The 23,519-nt window shown below is 38.3% G+C and overlaps 1 protein-coding gene across 1 annotated transcript in view; it reads right to left on the reverse strand.

Annotated features, from left to right (window-relative positions):
• Positions 1-23,519, reverse strand: part of KATNA1 (katanin catalytic subunit A1) — a 36,603-nt gene continuing 13,084 nt past the window's right edge. The window contains exons 4-11 of the mRNA XM_024748022.1: positions 21,544-21,724; positions 10,244-10,365; positions 8,296-8,401; positions 6,953-7,111; positions 1,854-1,980; positions 1,214-1,348; positions 713-839; positions 1-271 (exon numbers count right to left, since the gene is read on the reverse strand). Coding sequence (XP_024603790.1) covers positions 73-271; positions 713-839; positions 1,214-1,348; positions 1,854-1,980; positions 6,953-7,111; positions 8,296-8,401; positions 10,244-10,365; positions 21,544-21,724 — 1,156 coding nt within the window. The 3' untranslated portion in view covers positions 1-72. The remainder of the gene's footprint in view (positions 272-712; positions 840-1,213; positions 1,349-1,853; positions 1,981-6,952; positions 7,112-8,295; positions 8,402-10,243; positions 10,366-21,543; positions 21,725-23,519) is intronic.

Here is a 23,519-nt window from a genome sequence, read left to right on the forward strand (position 1 = left end):
TGCAATGACATACTACTTTTAATTATTATTCAAACACTTAATGCAGGTTTCTCACAGTTTACATGTGAGAATTTAGCATGATCCAAACTCAAATATCCACTTCTCATATCTTTCAATGTCTGCAGCAGATACTGACTTAGAAACCTTTTTTAAAGCCATTTCAAAATCCTCCATAGTTGTAGGCATGTGCATTTCTTCTCTTGAAAGATTTCTGATTTCTTCTGGGGTCAAACCTTCAATGCGCCTTCTCATTGCCATCAAGGATGCATCCCTAGGTTTTAAAAACGTGTAAACAAAAAAAATTTTCAGTGCATATGTTATTCTGTAATTATCTTATTACATATACATATGTAGTACTGCATAGAATCCAGTACTGGACTATAAGGCCTGTTTTTGAGTTGTTTTTTTAGCAGTTGAATCTGAGCAAAAAGCCCAAGAAGAATTAAAAGGATATAATAAGATAGCAATTCAATTTTATTAAAAGTGTACCATAATATAAAGAATAAGCATCACAGAGACAGGAGAGAGGCTGTTAGCTAACACTAACGTAATACCAAAACTTGTGTCTCTGACTAGATTATAATGTGGGTCTTTATTCTTCATCTATCTTAATTCAGCATAAAAAGTTCATAATAGAAGCTTATACCCACAAAAACCTATGCTTCAAAAAAAAAAAGAAAAAAAACACCTATGCTTCCAAAATAATTCATACCTGCACACGTTGGTAATGTCCGCACCTGAATAACCTTCCATGTTTTCTGCTATACTCACAAGGTCAACATCATCAGCCAATTCCAGCTCACGTAGGCTTATTCGTAATAGCTCCTCCCTGCCTTTTGCTATTGGTAGAAACAAATTTAAAAATATAAGCCTTCAACATAAACAATGTTTTATTTTTCTCCAGTCTACTTTGAGAAGTTGTTTTCCAATTCTTAGAGCTCATTTGCTTAAAAAATTTAAGACCTATTCCTTACTGAATTTACTGCATTTATTTTAAAATTTTAATTAATTTTTATTTTTTAAAATTGAAGTATTTCATTGAATTTTAAATTTCCTAGTATCAAGGCTTTAGGCTCCAGATACAGCCAAACCAGTTAAAATAAGGAAAGACATCCTACGTTTGTCTTGGAAAGTTAATTAATACCAAATTTTAAAATTTCTAAGCAAAACTACCTAAGAGTTAACATGACCTTTCTGATTCAAATAAAGATACCTGATGGCAATGGAATATAGATTCTTTTTTCAAGACGTCGTCTTAAAGCCTCATCAATATCCCAGGGAAAATTAGTAGCTGCCAGAACCATAACCATTTTGGAAGGGTCATCATTTTCAGAAGCACCTCCAACACCTTGAGGAAGGATAAGAACACAGTAAAAAAATAAAAAACAAAGCTCAACTACTTACAGATCATCAGATATTTAGCACAACATTAAAAGCATCATCAAGCCTCCCTAAGACTTATAAAGCTAACTGGTACGTATGTGAATTTGTGGTCCAAGAAAAGTGAGTTTTTGCAGTGTGCAAAAAATAGGACTCAAAATAGATTTGATCAAAAGACTAGTTCAGCACAACTACATAGCAATTTAAGAAATTCTTCAAAACCATACATATCCCTCTCTAAAGGCCAATTAATCGGCATTTGTTTCAATTTCATGGCTAAAAATGAGATCAGTGTATGACAGAGGGTGTCCTGTGAATAAACAGCCATAATTGCTGGTGTGTCACCACTGTCAGTGCACCCAGTTTACCGCTGGCAATCTCCAGGACCGACTGGCCAGCCCCGCGTCACTGGGGCTGTGTGGGTCAGCACTATGAGTGGGGCTTGCTCAGCTCACGCAGAGACACAGGCATACCGTCCATCTGAATCAGCAGCTCGGCTTTCACCCTTCTGCTTGCCTCGTGCTCTTCGGAAGTCCCTCTGCGGCTACAAATGGAATCTATCTCATCAATAAATATGGTGGCTGGAGAGTAAAATCGAGCCTGAGGGAGAAAGCGTGCAACACCAGGTTTTTATTTCATTTAAAAGTCATCTATAGTTTAGCAATTATTAAAGAGCTGTGGAGCCTGCCACCCTGTGCGTCTCTCCCTCTTTGCCTAATACTGGGGAGAGAGGATAGAATTGGAACAGCTAAAATACAGCTTCTAATATAGACCTATCATATACTTAAATCTTATATGGCAATTTTTTATACTATTCAATACTATAACTGATTATCTTCAACATGTATTTGTTTACGAGTCATATAAATACAGGATTATCCTGTACACTACAATAATATGGACAACAATGGTGGGAAGACATTTACAGATACTGACGTGTTCTAAAGTTCTAGAAAAATTTTTGTTAAAGAGAACCATTACCTTAAATAAAATCACATAGATTCCCTCTAAGGGATTCTAATTTAATTGCCATTTTTCATTTGACTAATACAAGTACACCTGACCCTTGAACAACTCGGGTTTGAACTGCATGGGTCCACTCGTATGTGGATAGTTTTCCATAGTAAATACTACGGTACTACACAGTCTGTGGTTGGTTGAACTGAAGGATGTGAAGAACCGTGGATACAGAGGGCTCACTATAAGTTATATGCAGATTAACCTTCACGTTGTTCAAGGGTCAACTGATTTTTATCCTCTTAAGTTGTCAATTAGAGGTCAATTTAAATGGCCTCAGTTTTTTTTTTTGAGATAAAATTCATATACCATAAAATTCACCATTTAAACCATTTTAAAGTGACAATTCAGTATTTAGTATATTAACAATGTTGTGCAACCATCATCACTATCAAATTCCAGAACATTTTCACTGCCTCCAAAAATAACCCATACTTCCCTGCCCCTAGCCCCTGGTAATCACAAATCTATTTTCTGTCTTTCTGCATTTACCTATTCTGGACATTTCAAATAAATGGGATCATACAATATGTGGCCTTTTGTGTCTGCCTTCTTTCATTTAGCATGTTTTCAATGTTTATCTATATCGTAGCATGTACAGTACTTCACTCTTTTTTTTGTCTGCATTGGGTCTTTGTTGCTGTGTGCAGGCTTTCTCTAGTTGCGGACAGCGGGGTCTATTCTTCGTTGCAGCGTGCGGGCTTCTCATTGCAGTCGCTTCTCTTGTTGCAGAGCATGGGCTCTAGGCACACAGGCTTCAGTAGTTGTGGCATGCAGCCTCAGTAGTTGTGGCGCACGGGCTTAGTTGCTCCATGGCATGTGGGATCTTCCCGGACCAGGGATCAAACCCGTGTCCCCTGCATTGGCAGGCGGATTCTTAACCACGGAGCCACCAGGAAGTCCCAGCACTTCATTCTTTTTTATGGCTGAATAACATCCCCCAAGTTTATTTTTGTACGTTAAATGCATTTCTTCCCCAAAGCAAAGGACAGGGAAGATTGATCCATTAACTAATAGATCTAGTCAAGTATTATCTAGTAAACAGCTGTGTAAGACTCAATAGTATCACCCGTTTCTTAAGGAGACTGAAGAGGCATTTAATTTTATTTACTTATTTTTTTTTTTGTTTTTAGTAGACTTTTTTAAATTGGAGTATAGTTGATAAGAAGCATTTTATTATAGTAACTAATGTTTATCGTTAATCATTTTTTAAACAAAATATCCAAACTTAGAATCACTGCAAAAGAAAGCTTGAACGTAAAATGCAAGTCCACAATGGCAAGTGAACATTACAGATTTGAACACGCAATTGTACTGGGTTCATCAATTCTTTGGACCATGAGGTTATAATTCAGTATCCTCTAAGAGGTGATTAATTGTGTTGAAAGCACAGTGCTTCCAAAGTATAGATTTAGTTTTAGTCTGTTCACTTGGAAAATCCTAATAGTTAAATCTCACTTTCTTTTCTAGTTAAAAACTTGAATTCTAAGTCATCTACTGCCTCCAAAGGGATAGTAAGATAATAATAATAATTTTAAATTTTATTTATTTATTTTTGGCTGCGTTGGGTCTTTGTTGCAGTGTGCGGGCTTATTGTGGTGGCTTCTCTTGTTGCAGAGCACGGGATCTAGGCGCACAGGCTTCATTAGTTGTGGCATGCAGGCTCAGTAGTTGTGGCACAAGGGCTTAGTTGCTCCGTGGCATGTGGGATCTTTCTGGACCAGGGATCGAACCCGTGTCCCCTGCATTGGCAGGCAGATTCTTAACCAAGAGCCCTAATAATACATTTTTAATAAGGTATCCTTACTTGGATCTTAGGTACTGTGTACAAACATTTTTGTACTTTCTTTTCAAGAAACAGAGGGAGAAAAATAAACTGGATGGAGGGAAAGAAAGAAAAAAGCAAACATGCAAGAAAATTTATAATTGAAATTCTAGCTAGCAACCATCTACCAACAGAACCAACAACAAAAATTAAATTTCAAGCAAAAATTACTAGATTGAGTCTTCCCAAATACTGAGGGTGTGCAGAAAGGTCTGACTTAAAGCAGAGGCTATGTGGCACATTTAAAATTGGCTTTGGATGACCTGAGAAAGTAATGTAGGGAGACGTAGAGAGACTCGGAGAGGAAACCAATTGTTTCTGCCTGCACAGCATGGCTCCTTATGATAAGAGAAGCTCTCTTTTTCATTTGTAAATCATCTCTCTCTCATTCTTATTCTATTACTTCAAGAGAGGCCAACTCTGCTGGAGTCCCAGCAGGGTCCAGGCAGAAACAAGTGACTCTAGAGACCAAACATTAATCTCTGGAATTTTGCTGGAACAACTGAGCTTGTTGTTCACTTGATTAGATTTCTGACCCTTGAAAATGAAAGTTCCTGACAATACAACAAAAACTGTACAATTAAGTTTTTATATGTGTTTGTTACCATGTCGTGTGAAAAACCCTGGACAGACTTTTATAATATTTAAGTGGCCTTATTCAAAATACAGGCCCTGAGGAATGCTCACTTTGAGAGGTTCAGGGGGAGGGGCACTCAAGGGAGAGGCAGTCATCTGTAGAGCAGTCAAAACCAAAATATGAGGCAGTACAATTTTACTGGAGAGAGTCCACATGAACAGAAGCAAATCAGGGTGGTTTCAAATGAGCCCTAACCGAAATTCAGAAAGGCAGAAGCTCCCGTCTGCAGGCGCTGGTTTGTGACTGAGCCACTGCTCAAGTGGGCAACTCAAGTAGCACGCTCCAGAGAAGCAAGGATCTGTTTAAAGATGGTTAAGATTCTCCTGGGCAATACCAGGGAAGCCAGTAAAAAATAAGTTGTTTGATATGTCTTTATAAACCGCAGTATACAAAAATACTGCAAATTACTACTCTGTAAGAGGCTTTCCCTCATAGAAGAAAATAGTCCTCTTTCCTTAATATAAAACCCTACATTAAAAAAAATCAAATAACTCTTAAACAGTAACAGTTAATATTTATGAGTCCTTATGAGTCAGGCTCTGTATTAAGCAGTTTACATGTATTGGCTGATTTCACCCTCCAAACATTACAGAGGTAGGTCCTAAATTACTGTCCTCCTCTTATAGATGAAGCAACTGAGGGACAGGAGAGGAATTTTCCCACAGTTAGCCATCTAGGAAAGTGACAGAAGTGGGATCTTTACCCAGGCCACCGAACTCTAAAGACGCCACACTTAGCCAGTCACCCTATTTACTTTTTTTTTTTTCTTTTTTGGCATGCGGGATATCTTAGTTCCCCAACCAGAGTTTGAACCTGTGCCCCCTGCAGTGGGAACGTGGAGTCTTAACCACTGGACCATCAGGGAAGTCCCCATTCACCCTATTTAGCTTACTTTTTTTTAAAATAAAATTTTTTAAATATTTATTTTGGCCGCTCCGGGTCTCAGTTGCGGCATGCAGACTTCTTAGTTGCGGCATGCGTGCGGGATCTAGTTCCCCGACCAGGGATCGAACCCGGGCCCCCGGCACTGGGAGCGTGGAGTCTTACCCACTGGACCACCAGGGAAGTCCCCTAGCTTACATTTTAAAAAGGCCTAGTTATTCTGGAATACTGACAATATAATTTTTCCCCTGAAGCAAATAGCAAGCTAATTTTTCAAAAGGATCTGAGAGGTTCTCCATTAGATTCCTATTGTGGGATGGACTATTAATAATCCATAAGAACTTGTCAGAATCTACATCCTGCCTTATGAATTATCGAAGTTGAAGGAGAAAGAAAATGGGAATTGAAACAGGAAGAAGCCTTTACAGAAAACAGATAACATGAAATTGTGAGGGGTTTTGTTTGTTTATTCTCAGCCTAGGAAGGAAGATCTGGTATAATATTAGCATGGTCATCTAAGGTTTTGTCCACCACGACCAGGAATGTAAATCTTTTTCACTATCTATATAATAAACATAACTCTGTCCTCATGCATATAACTACACAATTTCTTAAATGAGGTAAGATGGAAATAGTAAGTGAAACAAAGTCTGAAGTCTAAAAAGCTGTTGAATTCAACCTAAACACTCAAGCAGAACTTGTTGAATTACATTTCTTCTACTGATACTCAGATGAGTGGCAGTGGAGGAAGGAAAAAGAAACTCAAAGAAGCGAAGAACTTAATCTAAAGACTGGGTCATTAAACTCAGGGTATTTGATATAGTTAATAGATTGGAGGTAATCTCAGTTCCATATCTACTTATGATTTTCACCTTTTCTCATTTTTGTTCTAATACTGCATTTACTATAACTAAGCCTGATTTAAAAACCATAATAATTTCACATTCCTGTAGCAGATCAGTAATGCAGATCCCGTAACATGAGCATGTCCATAAGCTAACAGAGACAGCCTTTCATCCAGAGAAAAGGAGTCAAAGAGAAATGCAAGTTATTCATGTTAGTATTGAATAAAAATTTTCTACCTTCAAGAGCACAGGAATCACACTCTGGGCACAAAAGCATCCTGCCTAGCGATTCTACACGCTGTAGTTACAACTCACTTTCTCCCCTTCTAGAGGTAAAGAATCATTAGAGTTAGCTCAAGCACTCACCATTTCGAACAGAAGACGAACAAGCTTCTCAGACTCTCCTCTGTATTTGGAAGTCAGAGTTGATGAAGAGACATTGAAGAACGTTGTCTTGCATTCAGTAGCTACTGCTTTAGCAAGGAGGGTCTTTCCTGTGCCAGGTGGGCCAACCATCAACACTCCCTGTTGGGAATATAATAGCATCAGCAAAGGATTTATGTGCCATTGTTCTAATTCACAAGAAGTCCATTACTAAGGATCAATTTTCAACCAACTTACACATAATATTAAGACAAGTAAAAGACAAAGATAAACAGAAGGATACTTTATCACAAATTTACTTTTTCCATTACAAAAGTAGGGTAACTACACATTATTAAAAAATTGGAACTAAGAGATGAGAAATAATATAATCAATATTAGAGTACTGATATAATATCATACCCTAACACAGGTACCATTAGTATCTGGATATATTTCCTGCTAGTCTTTTTGCTCAAATTAGTTTTTTTTTTTTACATAGCTGTATGTCCATAATTTTGTATCTTGCTTATCACTTAACCTTTCAAGAATTTAAAAAAATAAGTACAGAGTTAGCCATTAGCACATTTCCCAAATCCAAGAGTTTTTTGGACAGTCTCTTTTCATATCAGCACATGACTTTTAAAAAGTACTCATTAGATACAGATATATCTTATTAGTTTCTTAAGAACAATTCCAAGAAATACAGATGTAAGTTCTGCAACACAACACGTAAAATGGAGCATTTTTGCATTAGGTGACCTGTTCATATTTGCAAATGTAAGCTCATTATAAATCTGCTATGTGTCCAACTTTCCAAATATCACATTGTACCTATTCCTTTTTTTTTAGTAAATTTATTTATTCATTCATTCATTTATTTATGCTGTGTTGGGTCTTCGTTGCTGCGTGCGGGCTCTCTAGTTGCAGTGAGCAGGGGCTACTCTTCGTTGCAGTGCGCGTGCTTCTCATTTGTGGTGGCTTCTCTTGTTGCAGAGCACGGGCTCTAGGTGCACAGGCTTCCGTAGTTGTGGCACATGGGCTTAGCTGCTCTGCAGCATGTGGGACCTTCCTGGACCAGGGCTCGAACCCGTGTCCCCTGCATTGGCAGGCGAAGTCTTGACCGCTGTGCCACCAGTGAAGTCCTGTACCTATTTCTTATTCTGGAAACCTTGCAGTAGCTCTTGGTCTAAACAAAGTTCTGAACAACACAACATAGTGTAAAATAATTTTCTTTACCTGCTCTACTTTCTCCTCCCACTTCCCCCAACACAGATAAATATTGGCTTTCTATAGCAATGCACCTGCCTTTTGCTCTGACAATGCCGTTACAGTAATACACTTACTTTCCATGGTCTCCTAATGCCTTTGAAGAATTCTGGCATCCACATTGGTAACACCACAGCTTCCTTAAGCAACTTTTTAGCTTCTACTAAATCAGCAATATCATCCCTGAAAGAGAAGATATTTCATCAACAACCTTGTAGTTGTTGATAAACTAACTACAACCACCTAACTCTATGTAGTCATTCTTGAGAATCACTGAAAGCACATGATTTTACGTTGCTGACAGAATGCTAACCTTCTTCCTAGGCACTAGTGAACTAACACAGTGACGAGGCCTCTGCCACAGCAACCAGTATACAGAAAGAGCACAATCTGAATCTTCGATTCTTTTTTAAGTTTTTAAAATATTTATTTATTTATTTGGCCGCATCAGGTCTTAGTTGCAGCACGTGGGATCTTCGTTGCCGTGTGGGGAATCTTCAGTTGTAGTGTGTGGGATCCGGTTCCCTGACCAGGGATTGAACTCGAGCCCCCTGCATTGGGAGCGCAGGGTCTTACCCACTGGACCACCAGGGAAGTCCCTGAATCTTCAATTCTTGGGAGTAATGATTTTCAGCTTGGTGAATGAGAACACAGGTCTACAGGCCTACAATTTAAGTATTATTATGCCATTTCATTTTAAACTTCTGCTCTTAAAATGCTCATTCCATAAATTCCATGATTTAGAAATAATGAGTCCATTAAAAAAACCCATAAAGAATAAAAAGGGCATAAAGCAGATACAGGTTGCAAAACTGCTGTTTTGCCCCCAACCCTATCAAGAGATAGACACCAAGATTAAAGAGTATCATAGAAAAAAAATTAAAAATAAAAAAAAAATAAATAAAGAGTATCATAGAGATTTCTGTGAAGTCATCTCCAACCACTAGAACACTACTACTACTACAACAACCGGTACACATGGCGTGATAATATATTATGATATATGACGTGATAATATATTATGATATATGACGTGATAATATATTATGATATATGACGTGATAATATATTATGATATATGACGTGATAATATATTATGATATATGACGTGATAATATATTATGATATATGACGTGATAATATATTATGATATATGACGTGATAATATATTATGATATATGACATAATAATATATTATGATATATGACATGATAATATATTTTAAAATATCCCTCAAAACTATACCGAAAAATAATTAAAGTTTTAACAAAAAACGTATAACAGAATGTACCTAACTTTGTGGGAAAGGGAGATTTATAACTCACTGTGATAAATTACAGTTCTTTGATTAGATATAGTATTTATTTTTTTAATTGTAGTTGATTTACACTTTTGTATTAGTTTCAGGTGTACAGCAGGGTGATTCAGTTATACATACAAGTACATCTATTTTTTTTTCAGAGTCTTTTCCCTTACGTTATTCCAAAGGGATCCTTTTCCCTTTAGGTTATTACAAAATATTAAGTATAGTTCCCTATGCTATATAGGTCCTTGTTGGTTATCTATTTTATATATAGCAGTGTGTTTATGTTAATCCCAAACTCCTAACTTATCCCTTAGATATAACAGTAATAAAGTTGAGAACCACTGCTCTAATAGGATATAAAAGCAACATATATTGTATAAACCTAAGATAACAAGCAATACACACGCATAAGAATGACTGCCATTTTACCACTGGAGAATGTCCCCAAAAGATGTAATTTCTGTTATCTTGTTCCCATTCTGTATGTAGAATTTTTAATTTGATAAGAACTTTATTATTATTTATTTCATTAAATTAAAAAATCTCAGACAAAAACTGGTACAGCCTGAACCAAAGTCAAGTTTTTCATTATGTGTCATGCTCACATTATATGTCCTCAGGTTCTATCCTCAAGGACTGATCTTCAGTACATGCCCACATTTGTTCCATTTTCTGTTCCAAAAAGCAACATCCAATTATTTTGTTGTGATATAACTTACCATCGAACATTGGGATTCTGAGAAATTATATCTCTTTCCAAAGCTTCTACTAAGTCCTTATCGTATCCAGTACTATCAAATTTATTTGTCTCTGGTTCTGTAACTGCAGCAGGTGATTTGTTCTACACAAACAGAGAGAAAAAACAAGAGCTTTTGATTGACTCAAAAATTATATTTTGTTTCTATGAGTCAGAAACAAAGATTGGACTTAAGTGACATTTTTTAAAAAGCTAATGTAATAGTACCAAGTAATAAGGACAGAATCAAAGACTACAAGTCATCCTTCAACATCAGAGTTTCATACTGAATTTTTATTTTTACATAAAAAGTATGACAACGGTATTAAAGAAAAATAAAAATATTATGCATATGAACTGACAATAGTAAAAATTAATATTGAGATAAACTGTAGTCCCTAGTGAATATTAGATATGTATGGCATTTATCTCAAAGCTTTAGAAGAGATAAGGTTATAGACAGATGGTTTATTTAGCTAAGATTATGGGTCAATCTTTAACACGTACTCAGTCCCCACTGATGCTCCCCAAACATCCCTTTTCACTATTCCCACATCCCTCCAAAAGACACCTCAGTCCTTCGGAGAGATTTTCCCTCCCCCACTCTGTGAGGACAGTCATTAGGGCCGCAAGATGCACACTAAAGCACTCCAAGGCACAACAGTGAACTCACAGGGCACTGCAGGATTTTTCAGATTTTTGAGGGAAATACAAAAACACCTGTTTGAACATTGGGTGAACTACCGGCTCGAGGTAGTTCAGTTTCTCCATTAAGACTGCTGCATTCCTTTCAATAATCCCATATTTTTTGTGAGGCTGGATTTTTGGCAGTTGCTGTGAAAAAACATATACCGGGAAAAATCAATGTGGAAGAGGAATGACAGTGGAATGTCCACTATGACTCCGAGGTCTGAGAAACTGTACAGTGTCCAAAAGGTGTTGTTGGGACATGAGTTGTTTTAACCAAATTTCAAATGGATGGGTATTCTTTTTGTCCTAGAGGTGCTATGAAAAAACTGCTGAGACAGTCGTGAATTTTATAAGCCAAGAAAATTTATGAAACTTTATATTGGTGTAAATAATCATTTACTTGGTCTTGTACTAGGATTGTTACCCCATCTCCAAAATCCATAACATTTTTTTGCCCATAACATGATGATTTCTTTGTCACTGGTGCTGTCTAAAGTCAGTACTAATGTCTAGACTTAACCAATATTTACGATATTCAAAGTCTTACATTAGATGACCAAATAAGTGCCTGTCTCACAATTTACATATTTAGTATCCAATAGGAACATTAAAGATTCAAGGGAGGTGTTGTATAACATTTAAAAGAGGAGGTTATCTTTTCTTCTAAGTATTTATGAAGTTGTTATTCATTCACAGATACTAATCTGTTCTGTACGAGCAGCTGCGGGGGATAGAAAGAAGACACTGTTCCTGACTATTAGAAACTTAAACTGCAAGCCCAGGGAAACACAAATATAAGGCACTTTACATCAACAGTTCTCACCTTATTTTCTCCCAAAGAACACAGTGCTGAGGGAATGTTTGCAGACAAAGCAAAACAAATTTCAGACAGGCAGAAAGGAGAAACAATTCTATAACAGGTTGGCCAAGGGGAGCTATGGAATTTCAAATTTTGACATTTCTAAGGGAAAATACTAACAACTACCAGGAGGTAAAAGAAAGCAGCAGAGGTTAAAAAGAATGTAGACTCCTTCTTGGTGCTCAAAATAAATTTGACATAAATTTGACAACTTCGACAAAATGGATCACTATTTGAAAAACACAAACTACTACAACTCAACTATTATGAAAAAGATCATTTAGACAGCCCTTCAACTTCTAGGGAAATTGAATTCATAATTTAAAAACTTCCAAAAAAGATATCCAAGCCCAGATGGTTTCATTGGAAAATTTTATCAAACATTTAAACAAGAACTACCAATTCTACACAATCTCTTCCAGAAGACAGAATGAACATTTTCCAATTCATTTTATGAAGCTACTATTACTGTGATACCAAAATCAAAGAGAATTAAAAAACAAAACAAAAAAATTATAGACCAATATCCCTCATAAATATAAATGCAAAAATCCTTAACAAAATATTACCAAATAGAATTCAGTAAGATATAAAGAGAATTATATACCATGACCAAGTGAGGTTTATTCCAAGGATGCAAGGCTAGTTCAAAATTCAAACAATAAATAAATCAATATAATCCACATATTAACAGGCAAAGAAGGAAAACTACACGATCATGCAACAGATGCCAAAAAGCACGTGACAAAACTCAACATCCATTCGGGGTAAAGAGGAATTTCTTCAACTTGGTAAGAAGCACACACAAAAATTCTACAGCGGGCTTCCCTGGTGGCGCTGTGGTTGAGAGTCCGCCTGCCGATGCAGGGCACGCGGGTTCGTGCCCCGGTCCGGGAAGATCCCACATGCCGCAGAGCGGCTGGGCCTGTGAGCCATGGCCGCTGAGCCTGCGCGTCTGGAGCCTGTGCTCCGCAACGGGAGAGGCCACAGCAGTGAGAGGTCCACGTACCAAAAAAAAAAAAAAAAAAAATTCTACAGCTAACATTATATTTAATGATGAAACACTGAACGCTCTCCCCACTAAGATCAGGATGTCCACTTTCATCACACTTATTCAACATAGTGCTAGAAGTTGTAGCCAGTGTAACAGAGCAAGAAAAGGACATATACACATACAAATCCAAAAGGAAGAAATAAAACTGTTCTATTTCAGATGGCATGATGTTTACCCAGAGAATTCCAAGGAATCTACAAAAATTCTCCTAGAATTAATAAATGACTTCAGCAAGGTGGCAGGATACTAAATATACGTAAAAAGTCAATTTTATCATTAGGGAAATGCAAATCAAAACCTCAGTGAGATACTAGTTCACACCATTTGGATGGCTATTACAAAACTATTACCAAACTAGAACAAACTAACAAACTAACTAAAAAAACCACACACAGAAAATAACAAGTGTTGGCAGGGACTTTCCTCGTGGGTTAAGAGTCTGCCTGCCAATGCAGGAGACACAGATTCAATCCCTGGTCTGGGAAGATCCCACATGCCATGGGGCAACTGAGCCTGCACTCTAGAGCCCACGAGCCACAAATACTGAGCCCACGTGCCACAACTACTGAAGCCCACGCGCCTAGAGCCCATGCTCCGCAACGAGAGAAGCCACTGCAATGAGAAGCCCGCACACCACAACAAAGAGTAACCCCTGCTCACTGCAACTAGAGAAAGCCCGCGCACAGGAACGAAGACCCAACGTAGCCATAAATTAATTAATTAATTAATTTTTTTAAAAAAGAAAATAACAAGTGTTGGCAAAGATGTGGAGAAATTGGAACACTGTGCACTGTTAGTAGAAATGTGAAATGATGCAGCCACTGTGGAAACGTTTGGTGATTCCTCAAAAAACTAAAAACAGAATTATACACGAATACTTCTGTATATGAATATATATATATATCTCCAAAAGACTTGAAAGCAGGGTCTTGAAGAGACATTTATATACCCATGACATAGAAGCATTATTTACAATAGCCAAAAGGCGGAAGCAACCAGTGTCCTTTGATGGATGACTGGATAAACAAAATATGGTATATACATGCAATGGAATATTAGCCTTAAAAAGGAATGAAATTCTGACACATGCTATCAAATGGATGAACCCTGAAGACATTATGCTAAGTAGGAAAAGCCAGTCACAAAAGAACAAATACTGTATGATTCCACTCATGTGAGGTACTTAGAGGAATCAAACTCATAGAGACAGAAAGTAGAATAGTGGTTGCCAGGGGCTGTGGGCAGGGGGAAGGAACAGGAAATGCAATATTATGATTTATAACAAGAAATACATACTTAGTTTTAGTCCTATTCCTGGCATATAACTCTAAAACCCTTATGATTTCCTAACTGATAAGAACAATGGAAGCATCTTTTGTTATAATATGCAGTTTTTGTTCCCAGCTCCTGAAATAGATCCAGAGCAGTAAAGGTGAAAGAGGTGTTTTTTGATACTCATAACAAGCCCCTGAGTTTACGTTAATGAGGTGATTTTTGGAAAGCCCCTAGTTAATCACAGGATGGGGACTGTTGTCAGGGGAACCAAACCTGTGATTAGAGGGTTGGAACTTACAGTGCTACCACACAACCTCTGGGGAGAAAGAGAGGTTGGAGGTTCAATGAATCACCAATGGCCAATGATTTAATCCATCATACCCACGTAATGAAGCCTCCATAAAACCCCAAAAGGATAGGGTATGGTGAACGTGCGGAGGTGCTAGGAGGGTGGCGTATCTGGAGAAGGCATGGAAGCTCTGCGTCCCTTCCCACGTACCTTGCCCTGGGCTTCTCTTCCATCTAGCTGTTGCTGAATTGCATCCTTTGTAATAAACTGGTAAATCTAGTAAGAAAAATGTTTTCCTGAGTTCTGTGAGCTGCTCTAGCAAATTATCAAGCCCAAGGGGGTTGTTTTGGTAACCTCTAATTTATACCAGTTGGTCAGAAGCACAGGTGACAAGCTGGACTTGCAACTGGCATGTGATGTGGAGGCACCCTGTGCAACTGAACTCTTAACCTGTGGATCTGATGCCAGTTGAGTTAGACTGCAGGACACACAACTGGTGTCAAAGAATTGCTTGATGTGGAAAAAATATCCTACACATTTGGAGTACAGAAGTGTTTTGTAAGTAGCAAGCAGAAAGAAAAATAGAGTTTTCCTTATCAGGGAGTTATTGGTTAATGGGCACAGAGTTTCAGTTTTGCAAAATTAAAAACGTTCTGTGGATGTATGGTGGTGATAGTTCCACAGCAACGTGAATGTACTCAACTGCACTTTAAGAACTGCATACTTAGGGCTTCCCTGGTGGTGCAGGGGTTGAGAGCCCCCCTGCCGATGCAGGGGACATGGGTTCGTGCCCCGGTCCGGGAAGATCCCACGTGCTGCGGAGCGGCTGGGCCCGTGAGCCATGGCCGCTGAGCCTGCGCGTCTGGAGCGCTCCGCAACGGGAAAGGCCACAACAGTAAGAGGCCCGCATACCGCAAAAAAAAAAAAAAAAAGAAAAGAAATGCATACTTAAAAATGGTAAATTTTACGTTCTACATATTTAAACCGCAATTTAAAAGAATTTTTTTCTTTTTTTTTTTTTTGCGGTATGCGGGCCTCTTACTGTTGTGGCCTTTCCCGTTGCGGAGCGCTCCAGACGCGCAGGCTCAGCGGCCATGGCTCACGGGCCCAGCCGCTCCGTGGCATGTGGGATCTTCCCAGACCGGGGCACGAACCCGCGTCCCCTGCATCAGCAGGCGGACTCTCAACCACAGCGCCACCAGGGAAGCCCTAAAAGAATCTTTAAAGTCACTTGTATTTCTATATACTAGCAATAAATATGTGGATACTGAAATACAATATCACTGATACAATCACTTAGAAAAGTGAAATACGTACGTTTAAAATCTAACAAAATATATGCAAGACCTGCATGCTGAAAACTACACAATGCTGATGAAAGAAATCAAAGATCTAAAGGAGATAACATGTTCATGGATTGGAAGACTCAATGTAACAAAGATCTTAATTTCCCCCAAACTGATACATAGGTTTAACATAATTCCTATCAAAATATCAGCAAGATTCTTTGTAGATGTAGAAAAGCTGATTCCAAAATTTACATGAAAAAAAGGAACTAGAATAGCTAAAATAACTTTGAAAAGGAAGAATAAAATGGGATGAATTAGTCTACTCAATTTCAAGCTTACTATGTGCATAATGCAGTATATAACTATAGTAACCAAGACTGTGTGGAGTATTGGTTGAGAGACAGATACATGTATCAATGAAATGTAATAGAGAGCCCATAGACAGACCCACACAAATATGCCCAAATAATTTTTGACCAAGGTGTAAAAAATTTATTTTATTGAAGTATATTTACAATGTTGTATTAATTTCTGCTGTACAGTACAGTGACTCAGTTATATATATATACATATATATTCTTTTTCATATATTTTCCATATAGTTTATCACAGGATATGGAATGTAGTTCTCTGTGCTATAACAAATCCTTTTCAACAAAAGGTGCTGGAGCAATTGAACACGTATAGGCAAAAAATGAACCTTGACCTAAGTCTCACACGTTACACAAAAATCAACTCAAAATAGATCATGGACTTAGATGTAAAACATAAAATTATAAAACTTTTAAGAAAAAAATTTTGGGATCTAGGGCTAGGCAAAGAATTACAAACTTGACACCAAAAGCATAATTTATAAAAAGGAAATGTTGGACTTTACCAAAATTAAAATCTTTTGCCTTGTGAAAGATCCTGCTAAAACAATGAAAAGACAAGCTATACACTTAAAGAAACTATCTGCAAAATACATAACTGACAAAGGACTAGTCTCTAGACTATATAAAGAGCTCTCAAAACTCAAGACTAAAAAAAAAAAACTCATTTGCATAATGGGCAATAGACTTAAGAGAGACATTTCACTGAAGACACTTGTTTCTGTGCTCTTATTTCCTTTTCTTTAGTCATTTGTACAGCTACTATTTAGAGGAATAGACCAACTCAACATAGAAAGACTGTTAGGATACATTGATAATCGAAAAGAACAGGCTACTTTATGATTCCGGTTACGGTAAAAAAAAAAAGAAAAATCACGCAATAGAAAAGCATTAAAAGCATATACTATGAGATTAACAGAACTCTGGGTGGGTAAGAATGTGAGTCTGAGTTTTCTTTTTTCACTTGCTCTATTTTCTGATTTTCTAAGTGAATAGGTAACAAAAGGTTTTAAATAGGAAAAAAAAATTATTCATTCTTTATGACTTAATGGCTTTATCTCTTCCATGAAGCTTTCTCCTTCTAAGAATTCTGCTATTTTTAGTCACTAGCTACCACCAGTTTAGCGTCTAATTGTTCTATAATTGTTTGAAATATATTATTCTGATCTCCTCAAATGTAAGTTTCTCAACATTGGGCATATTTTACCAACAAAGACACACTGGCTGATTTGGGAAGAAAATCTATTCTATACACTTGCTCTTTGGCTGTCAAGTCCTGAGGATTTTAGCACGTAAGTCATGTCTACACTCAGCAAAGACACAGATATCTCCTCTTTTTTTTTGCAGTACGCAGGCCTCTCACTGTTCTGGCCTCTCCCGTTGCGAAGCACAGGCTCCAGACGCACAGGCTCAGCGGCCATGGCTCACAGGCCTAGCCGCTCCGCGGCACGTGGGATCTTCCCGGACCGGGGCACGAACCTGTGTCCCCTGCATCGGCAGGCGGACTCTCAACCACTGCGCCACCAGGGAAGCCCCTAAGATCTCCTCTTAATGTAGCTGATTTTATGTTTATTTATTATACTTTGTCCTCTTGCCCTATTCTTGAAACAGTAGAGAATCAAAGGGTGATGGAAACACTGTTTTAAACTGAAGGCTAAAATACTTCCATTGGTAAATAAGAACTTTTTTTCAAAGTGAGCCTCCTTCTGGGGAAGGTAGAAAAAAAAGTTATCTTGGGGCTTCCCTGGCGGCGCAGTGGTTAAGAATCCGCCTGCCAATGCCGGGGACATGGGTTCGAGCCCTGGGCCGGGAAGATCCCACATGCCGCGGAGCAACTAAGCCCATGCGCCACAACTACTGAGCCTGTGCTCTAGAGCCCACGAGCCACAACTATTGAGCCCGTGTGCCTAGAGCCCATGCTCCACAAGAGAAGCCACCGCAATGAGGAAGCCCGCGCACCACAACGAAGAGCAGCCCCTGCTCAACGCACCTAGAGAAAGCCCGCGTACATCAACGAAGACCCAACGGGACCAAAAATAAATAAAATAATTTTTTTTTAAAAAGTTATTTTATTTATCCTACAAAAACTCTATAATAAGACAGGCGTTAAAGTAATTTTATATATGAGGGGATAAAATTTAGAAAGCCCAAGTAGCTTATGGTAATACATCCAGAAACAGCAGGGATGGTGCTTAAATACAAGTCTACATGATTCCAAAGCCCATACTCTTAATCACCATGCTATATTTTTGAAAAGCTTTATATCTTCCTGTTTTAACAAGCAAATCATATTAATTCAATTTAATTTATCTTGGACAACTGATTTGCTGATTATAGTACCTCAGGTTCTACACATCATTTCTCAGGGTATAAAAGTATAGATATAAAATGAAAAAGGTATAGGACATTGAGCTCTACAAACCACAGATGGTTAAAAGGCTTACAACCCAAACCCTACATGATAGGTGAGGGCAACCTTGGTATTGATAATACTGCCTAAGGCCAGAGGCATTAGCCACCTTCCGCATACCCTTCCTTGTTTCAGGAACTACAATAGCACTGCTGTTGCTGAAAGTACAGAAATACGGGACTATGGAACGATGGTGAGAGGGACTCAAGGGAACTGACTATCCAGATGTACAAGGGCAAATGACCTCCAGAAATGGGGAGGATGGGGAATAAAGGTGATGACACAAAATCAAGAGCTAAATGCACATCTGTATCTATATCAACAAGGAAGATTATATTTAAAGGTGTGGCTTGGCTGGTTACTGGATGAGGTTCTCAAGCAGAATTACAAAGTTAGATTGCAAATTTAGGAAAAAGATCTTGAAGTACGGGCTGATGTGATGGTTTTTTTGTTGTTTTTTTTTTGCGGTACGCGGGCCTCTCACTGTTGTGGCCTCTCCCGTCGCGGAGCACAGGCTCCGGACGCGCAGGCTCAGCGGCCATGGCTCACGGGCCCAGCTGCTCCGCGGCATGTGGGATCTTCCTGGACCAGGGCACGAACCCGTGTCCCCTGCATCGGCAGGCGGACTCTCAACCACTGCACCACCAGGGAAGCCCATGATATGATGTTCTGAAAAGGACTGAATGGGCAGCACTGGGGGCTTTACATTTGCTTAACCCAGTTTTCACTTTGCCCAGGTGGTGTGGAGGGGTCCTTTTGGTACAACAAGCCAAGAAGTGAGCCTGTACTTTACCATTTCATAGACTAGGTATGTGCCTGGGGCAAGGGACTGGGGAGGTGGAAGTAGAGAGGACAGAAACTAGGTTCTCAGAGTCCCATATATTTCTTACTGTAAGAGAGCACAGGCCCTCAAATAATAATTGGTAGTGAAATCTTGGTTTATAAATCTCATTCCTCACTAACAGGAACCAGGGTTTCCTGGAGAAGTGGGGTAAATACACGAGGAGCCTGGAACATCCTATTTTGCCAGAAAATGAGGAAATGCTCAGAGAATGGTGAGTATGTGTCAAAAAGACTTAAGACCCAGCTTCAAGGGTCTCCCACTCCTCACATCTTGGACAATTTAAGCATCAAAAAGATAGAAATAGATTTTAATTCACTGAATAAAATAAGAGTCCACCAGTCCATACTGATAAAATTAAATAAAGGGGAAGAGACAGAGTTTTTTCTTACAGTTCAATGTCAAGTAATTAATGTAGAAGAGAGAATAGCATTAGAAAATGATTTTTCAATTATCAGAGGAATAACTGCTTCAGGCAAGAATCACTGGATGCTAAAGCAAGTAACTGAAACTTTAATGAGAAATACAATATTTATATCACCTCAAAGTATCTCCCCACAAACTACTATAAAGGGAAAAAGAGTAACTGTATAGTGGAGGGACTTTGCAGACACCACCCTAACCAAGTGATCCAGTTTATCACAAGTAATAGAACAAATAAACATCCTGTGCCTCCTTATATGATACACTGAGAAGAACAAACCTTCACTTCAGTGGTATTCCTGCCAAAAATGCACAACCTTAAATCTAATCACGAGGAAACATCAGGCAAATCCAAACCGAGGAACATTCTACAAAGTAACTCTTAAGTCAGGCCAAAAAAGATAAAGGCAGAGGAAATGTTCACATTAAAATGTTCACATTAAAGAGGACTTCCCTGGTGGCACAGTGGTTAAGAATCCACCTGCCAATGCAGGGGACACAGGTTCGAGCCCCAGTCCAGGAAGATCCCACATGCTGCTGAGCAACTAAGCCCGTGCGTCACAACTACTAAGCCTGCGCTCTAGAGCCCACGAGCCACAACTATTGAGCCCGCACGCCACAACTACCGAGCCTGCACCTAGAGCCCGTGCTCCACAACGAGAGAAGCCACCGCAATGAGAAGCCCACACACTGCAACGAAGAGTAGCCCCTGCTCACTGCAACTAGAGAAAACCCTCATGCAACAACGAAGACCCAATGCAGCCAAAAATAAATAAAATAAATTAAAAAAATAAAATTAAAAAAAAATAAAAGAGACTAAAGAAACGTGACAACCAAATGCAATGTATGCTTCTATATTGGGTCCTGGCACAGGGGGCAGGGGGAGCTATAAATGACATTATTGGGATAACTGGCAAAATTTTATAAAGGTCTGTATATTAGATAACAGTACTGTATCAATGCAAAATTTATGATTTTTGATCACTACATTGTTTTTATGTGAAACAATGTCCTAGTATTTAGGAAACTGACTCTAAAACATCTAAGGGTAAAAGGGCATGATTTCATTTCTACAACTTACTCTCAATGCTTCAGGAAAAATAAAGTATATACAGAGAGTAAATGATAAAGCAAAAGGGACATAATATTAATAACTGGTAAAACTGGGTAAAGAATATATGGAAGTTCTTTTTTTTTTCTTTTATTTATTTTTTTATACAGCAGGTTCTTATTAGTCATCCATTTTATACACATCAGTGTATACATGTCAATCCCAATCTCCCAGTTCACCACACTGGAAGTTCTTTATACCATTCTTGTAACTTGTTTGCAAGTCTGAAATTGTATCAAGATAGAAAGTTACAAAAAACAACCAAAATAGGGCTTCCCTGGTGGCGCAGTGGTTGGGAGTCCGCCTGCCGATGCAGGGGACACAGGTTCGTGCCCCGGTCCGGGAAGATCCCACATGCCGCGGAGCGGCTGGGCCCGTGAGCCATGGCCGCTGAGCCTGCGCGTCCGGAGCCTGTGCTCCGCAACGGGAGAGGCCACAACAGTGAGAGGCCCGCGTACCACAAAAAACAACAACAACAACAACAAAACAAACAAAAAAACCCCAAATTATTTGTTGAACAGTGAGTAGGAAAAGTCCTAGCCTAGGTGGAGTGTGACTATGGTTTTATTATAGTAGCAGATTTAATTACTAAAAATTATTAAAATTTGTACAGTCTTCATTTTTAAGGTTAATAAATAACTTTTTCATTTATGAAAACCAGTAACATTTACCTTTTCCTCTCTTCCTTTATTCTGTTCTTTCTTTTCCCGACAACGAACAGCTTTCCCTCTGTCATTGTGAACACTGTGTGCGGATGGACGGTGAACTCTGACAGTTGTACTTGGACGGTTACCCTGTGGTTTAGGGTCACTGTACTGAGACGACTGGCGTTTTCTAGGTCCTGGTGAGGGTCTAATCAAATACAAGATCATGAAAATCATACTCAACTCTTGGAGTTGGTCCATATATAGATGAACACACATAGTGTGTAAGTTAGTTTATGAACTAAAGAAGCAAAGGCATAACTGAACACAAGATAAAACAATAAACTTGAGGTCACTGAAATCTAAGGTCTAGCATTAAACTGGGCATAGCTGTGTGTGGTGCACTATGGTTTTATGGTAGAAATAATAGAAGTCAAGTGATCATCACCTCTCTTTTAAAAGGAAATAGCTATTGTATATCGGATTAGATGAAAAGTTAGTCTGATTCTTGGAAACTGAAAAGAGAACAATAATCAGAGAAGGGAGTTTTATCGGAAGAGCAAGAACAAAGCACAGGTGTAGACTTCACACTTATGTACGGATATATGTGCAATTTGGTACCATTTTATTTAGAATGTATCACAGTTCTGTTTTAATTAATAAAATTTAATCATTTTCCCATTAAAAAAAACTGACATAAGCACTGGCTATGGACAGTTACAAGAACTCATGTATGGTGCTTTACCTCTATGTAGATCACTTCATCTTTATTTCTGTGGCAGGATTTAGACCTCTCAAATATTTATTAGGCTCCTACTACACTTCTAGACTTGGTTGGGGCCAGTAAAATAAGCAATAAAAAAAGGCAGGGGAGTCCTATCCTCAAATACCTCAAGTATAGTTAAGAAAGAAGAAGATACATAAGACTAGGCAAGTATACTAGAAAGTGTGGAAGAGATCTAGTACTGTGGCAATGGGAGTGGCCTCTTGAAGACAAAGTAAATTGGACCTGGAAACACAGAAGTTGACCTAAACAAGATGGTACAATTGCAGACAAGAAAATCAGTGAAGAAAAGCAAAGAAAGCAAGATGAGCTTAATCTATGTAAAGGTTATAAAGTTACTAACTGTGAAGACAATGGTAAACATTAAAACATGATACTGAACAGATAAGGTGGTTCAGTAAGTAGATCTAAACACTGCCAGTTCAAGAGGCTTGGTTTTTAGCTGGCAGCCACTGAAAAGGTTTTAGAAAGATCAGTCTAATAATAAGATACACTGATGAAGGAAACACAAAAAGCAGGGAGATGTTATCAAGGCATGAGATGAGGGCCTAGCTCAAGGAGTAATGATAAAAATCTAAGAGACACTATGAAAAAAGATAGATGTGAAAGGTTGAGAATGAGAATTTGGGAGGATGATAAAGCCAAACCAATATATATGTGAAAGGAATGATGAGGGTTCAATTTTGGATTTAGAAACTTGGATAGCCAAGTAGGGATACTGCTTTAAAATATATATTTTTCCTCTTAAGAAAAATAAAATAGACACTGAATTATAATAAAGTATAAAGAATTTGAAAAAGTCACCTTAATCCCACTATCCAGAGTTAACCACTTAACATATTAGTTTATTTTCTTACGGTTGCCTTTCATTTAAACAAAATTGGAACCGTTATATACACATATGCTCTTATTTTTCTCTACTCATTATATCATGAGGCATTGCCGGTATTCTTTCCTCTATCATCACCTCATAAATGACTTTTAATGGCTAGCTGGCAGTCAGTCACATAAAATGTGTCATACTTTATCCACTTCTTTTATTTTTTTGGCCGCATCTTGTGGTTTGCACAATCTTAGTTCCCTGACCAGGGATGGAACCCATGCTCCCTGCAGTGGAAGCATGGAGTCGTAACCACTGGACCGCCAGGGAAGTCCCTTTATCCACTTCTTACTGCTATTCATTTATCCGAAAAATAATTTACTGAACTATTACTACTGA

Source organism: Neophocaena asiaeorientalis, unplaced genomic scaffold (genome assembly GCF_003031525.2).
Source record: "Neophocaena asiaeorientalis asiaeorientalis breed wild unplaced genomic scaffold, Neophocaena_asiaeorientalis_V1.1 scaffold123, whole genome shotgun sequence".
NCBI classification, from domain to species: domain Eukaryota; kingdom Metazoa; phylum Chordata; class Mammalia; order Artiodactyla; family Phocoenidae; genus Neophocaena; species Neophocaena asiaeorientalis.